The 5545-nt window shown below is 30.3% G+C and overlaps 1 protein-coding gene across 1 annotated transcript; it reads left to right on the forward strand.

Annotated features, from left to right (window-relative positions):
- Positions 2612–5511, forward strand: LOC107639198 (topoisomerase I damage affected protein 11). The gene is made up of 3 exons (XM_016342653.2): positions 2612–3117; positions 3894–4147; positions 4806–5511. Exons 2-3 carry the CDS (start codon positions 3896–3898, stop codon positions 5424–5426), a joined length of 873 nt encoding a protein of 290 aa, XP_016198139.1. The 5' UTR covers positions 2612–3117; positions 3894–3895; the 3' UTR covers positions 5427–5511.

Here is a 5545-nt window from a genome sequence, read left to right on the forward strand (position 1 = left end):
GATTTCACAAAGTTTTAAAAAAAATTAAAAGTATTTCAAAAGTTTATAATTTAGTAGTAGAATATATGATTAATTTTGAGACACAAATAAGTAATGATAACGATACTCAAAATTTTATGAGAGAATACTATAGGAACACCCCCTTAGGTTAAATTAAAGTTCACATAAACAATCCAACCAAAAATCTTAAATGGCAATGTGTCTCTCCACTTAGGTCAACTCTTTCATTCATTTCTTCTATAATAAATATGAGACATATCCTTTCATACCAAGTAAACGAAAAAATCTTCTTCTAAAAAATTATAGTCATTTCAAATATTTTATTTTGGCCAACTCTTTGATATTTAAAAAAATGGACAAAAATATAGATAAATTTTTATACGGTAGATAGATGTATACTTTAATTTTTTAATGAATCATTTATACACACTAATATCAAGTTTTATTGTCATTTCTATTTTTTTGTCGTCTGGATAGATTTTTTGTCAATAGTGACTGCCAAGTGACTCTGTATATGATGTGATATAACCTATAAAGTACGGACACTTCGCTGAGTTATCGTGTCTGCGTGTCGGACACATTTCAGACACGACACTCATCGACACTCGTCCAACACGCGTGTCTGCTATGTCCAACCGTGTCTTAATAAAAAATAAAAAATTCTTCTCCGGACACGTCTGGACACACCTAAATACCATTACATGTCCATAATAAAAAGATTTGCAAGTGATGTAGGATCTTCATTCTCTTCCTTCTTTCTCCAAAATTTACTTTAAATATAGTTCTAACAGTTACATCCCTTGATTCACATTCACTTTTTGGAGAAGGAAAGAAAATAATGAAGACTCTAAATTATTTATAAAATTATTTTATTCAAATTTAACAAATTCAATAATTTATGATTTAGTTTTCAATGCATCATCATTAAAAGGGTCACATCACACAATGCATAAGTCGGCTAAAAAATTTAGATATGCCATGCGTATGTGTTATGCATTACTATGGAGGATGGGGTGCTATACATGAATGTGGGACAGAAGAAATCGGACCATCCGAATTCTATTAAAAAAAATTGAATTACCAAATCGGATGGTCCGAGTTGTGAGAGAGAAAAAATTTAAAATTTGCCATTAACAAATCGGACCGTCCGATTAGTGTTTTTTTTTAATACAAAGAAAACGGACTCTCCGAATTGATATACAAAATATTTTTTCGAAAACGTGAGTTGGTATAAAAGAAAACGGACCCTCCATGTTCCTGTATTCAACTCCCTCGATCCGAGTTGTACTCCCCTAATACCACATGCAGGTAGAGCTCCTGTACTCTCCATAAGACTGCAACACACCAACCTCTCCTCCATATTAAAAATAAAAAGTGGAATAAGTCACCTGGCAGTCACTACTATTGAAACAATTACTCAGACGACAAAAAGATAAAAATGACAATGGTGCTTGATATTGTTCAATATAGATAAGTCATTAAAAAATTAAAGTGTATATCTTTACTATGTGAAAATTCATGTGTACTTTTGTCTATTTTTTTTTATTTTGATGCTGAAATTATCAAACTTATTTTATAAGATAAATATTAAATGTTTTTATATTTTTAAATTAAATATTAATTTTTAAATTCTTTTAACAAATTAAACACCAAAGTTTAGATATTGTAATAACAATGAACTTTTATTTTTATTTTCTTTTTCAAATAGTGAGAGAAGAAGCATATAAAATGCATAATCCAACCTAGATCCTCTAAAAGAGATAACAATGAATGTGCATGGTGATTGGTCATGGCCCCTCCATTGAATGAGTATGGAAGCAGTCACTATCAACCTCAAATCCCTAAGCACATGGAATTTTAGTTTTACTGCTCCCAAATGCAAAATAATTCATCATAGGGAATCCAATCATAACACCTGAGATTGGTACCCTCATAATAGTGAAGAAAAAAAAATCTTATCAAGACCTATATATATAAGTAACAAGATGATGACCTAGATAATGTTCCTTCATGTACGGAAAGAATAATAATATAATCCATCTCTAAACAATAAAAAATTGAAACTAAAAATATAAATATAAATATTTAGGAGAGAGAAGATAAATAAGAGGTTGAAATCATAAATTGATGAAAATTGCAAGTTGCAAGACATAGCTATCTCTATAGGAAATGAGCACTAATAAGTTTGATTGTTGGTTCATTTCATTTTATGCATATCTTGATTACAAGTACCTGCAAAGAATTTGTCTGGAATATCTTCTTCATTGGCCTACAATGGCTCATGTTTTAGGACTGTCTCTTGTTTTTATTATGCAACTTTGTGGTCCCCACTTCAACACAATTAAACAAATGCTATAATATTTTCATACCTCATACATTCTTAAATAGGTATTTGCATTAATTTCTTTTTTAATAATATCTAAATTTTATTATTAGAAATTTGACTAATTTTATTTAAAAAATATAATTTTCTCATTTTAAATTATGTAGTATTTAATCTAATTCTGTGATAATACTATTTTATATTTAATTGTTAAGTATTGATGAATAACCAAAATAAATAAACCAAATAGACTAGATGTTACAATACAAAATATTCATATATAATATAATAATGTGAACAATCTCTCTCTCTCTCTCTCACAACATCAAAGAAGCACTCACACATATGCAGACACATTGGTGCTCCAGCTTTTCCTTTGCATCCTTCCATCACAGCCTGTCAAAGCTGAATTATTAACTCCCCAAATCCAAATATCATTAGTTTCATATTTTTTTTTTCTTAAAAAACAAAAAGAAATTAGAGCTCTATATGTTTTGGTTTCTTGTTTCTAAGTTGAAAGAAAGGGTTGAACTAACTGTGCCAAACAAAGAGATTTCATTTGCTGCTCTCTCTCTCTCTTCTCTTTCAGCTTTTCTTTCTCCAAACATTTTATGCACTCTACTGTTCTTGGATTCATCCGTCCTTGTTGTGTTTTAACAATGATTTAAGGAAGAGGAAAAAAAAAAAAAGAATCATGAGATTATTGTGCAAAAATGCTACCATGAAGAGGGAAAAAGATGTTCAATAAACTTCATCAGAGGAAGCTTCAATCTTGCTACTTCTTATTATCACAGGTAATAATTAATCAACTACTCCAATATATCATGATCTTTTAATTTGCATTAACATTTTTATTGTCAATTTTCTTGAATAGGATAAAAAAGCCTAGTAGCTATTTTTCTCTTTCTTTTCTTTTGTTTTCATAGATCCACATAAAATGGCTACACACCTAATGTTCCATATTTCATGATTCTTTCTTCTTCTAATGTTTTGGTTCCACTTTTGAGCCTTTCAATGCAAATTCTCTCTGTCCCCTCTCTTATACTTTTTTTTTTTTGTTAGTACAGGTTCCCCTGTTTTGACAAATTCTTTAACTTAGCCAACAAATTAGTACTATTACTATATATGGCTTGAATCTATGCACCAAAAAAGGCACCAACAAAATCTTATTGCATGTTATTAACTTATATGATATTATGAGGCTTAAATTATGTCTAGTTTCTTTGGGATTTTCCTATATCCTATATATCTTTGTTCTTTAGGAGTTTCTTCACTTTCTTTCTTCACTTGAATTCAATTGAATTATGATATGACTTTATTACCTATTTATTGGGGTCAAAACTTTCTTAAGATCTGAATTTTCAGCTTCCATCAATATTTGGTATCTAGATATTAAATCAAACTCTCAAACATTTGTGGCCACCACTTGAATTATCAAATTAAAAAAAAAAAACCTATTGATTGACATTAATTCCAGATTAAGACATGACATGTTTCATTTCTTAGTTAGAAATTTTAATTTTGATTTTTTAGTATATATAATAATTATATATGTACATTTTTTTTTCAGGAATGGGAACTAAAATTGAGTATTCCATAAATCTTCTAGCAACCTCAGTAGACAGCAAGAATTTCACTAATGATGCTGGTGGGGATGTGTGGGAGCATTTTCAGAACAAATCACTGACTAATAACAACAACAAACACTTCAACAAAATTGGAGACAACAAATTACAAGATTCCATGGATATGATTCCTGACAGGAACAACATTGAATCCATCAAAAGGACAATGCAGATGCATGAAGACATCTTCAAAAACCAGGTACCATGATCATCTTAATTACATCTTTTAACTTCTTTGGTTGTAGATTCATGACCATAAATGATTGAATGAGAGCATTTCAATTTCCAAAAGAGACTTTTCATTTCTTTTTAGGAATTAATCCACTGTATGTACTATGATTGCTTCAAATGTGCAACCATAGTTTCCATTTTGGTAACTATTTTGAAGACAGAAATACAGAAACATGTGATTTTTTTTTTTTAATTTTTACCTGTCTCAGTATTTTTTGTCTTGAGATACTTACCGAATATAATCTTATAATATTCCTATACCGATCATTTCTGACCTCATTATGTAGTTTCTATTTTGATAACTATCTTAGGATAGAAATACAGAAACATTTGATTTTTTTTTCAATTTTATCTATCTCGATATTTTCTGTTTTGAAATACTTACCGAACATATAACGTTTTTATACCAATTATTGTGACATCATCAGCATTAGTGTAATGATAACTTTAAGTAATGCTGGCATCTGTATCCATGATCATAGTTTAATCATTCTCATTTTATTAATAATTTGTTTAGAATTTCCTAGCAGCCACCCCATGTGAATTCATTATTGCCAATGTTGTTGAATTCTCTTACCAAATCCCATAGAGAATTCATTATAAATAATTGGAATATGTATATATAGGTAAGGGAACTTCACAGGGTGTACAGTGTGCAAAAGATGATGATGGATGAACTCAAAAATGAAATCAGACAAAAGAAACTTTGGAAAAACTTTCAACAAAGTACATTCCACAATAATGTTCAATCTTTGAGAGAGGATCTATGCTCAAAGGAAAGGAGTGGAAGCTGTTCTGCTTCTGGTGATACAATGAGAAAGCAAAAGGGTTTTGATCTTGAAAGGCCTCTTGCTGAGGAAGTAGCCGTTTTCGCCACCGCCGAAGAAGCTGAGGCTGCAGCTGGGGCAGGAACAAGAAACAATGATGATGAAGAAATGGAAGTGGATTTGACATTAAGCATTGGAGGAAGCCATCATATTAACAAGAATAATTATGATACTGATAATAATAATAATAATAGTAAGAACAAGAAGAAGGGACATTGCATGGTTCCATTAGGATTCTCAGACTCATCAAGAAACAATTATGGGAAAATTAAGGAGCTTATGAATTCATCTGTGTCTTTCCAATCAGATAGAGATTGCAGTGACCCTACAACACCAATGAGCAGCTCAAGTGTCACATATGATCAAGAAAGAGAAAGAAAAGGGCCTCATTGGCTTTCTCAAGGTTTAAAGCTTAATTAATTAATTGAATAGGCCTTTAATTTTTAACTAAACTTGTTTCATTGTTGTATCCTTTTTTTTTTCCCTCTCTATACTGAAGAACATGGACCACTGAATTTATATGGTTCATGTGTTCATTT

This window comes from Arachis ipaensis, chromosome B04 (assembly GCF_000816755.2).
Source record: "Arachis ipaensis cultivar K30076 chromosome B04, Araip1.1, whole genome shotgun sequence".
Taxonomy (NCBI): Eukaryota; Viridiplantae; Streptophyta; class Magnoliopsida; order Fabales; family Fabaceae; genus Arachis; species Arachis ipaensis.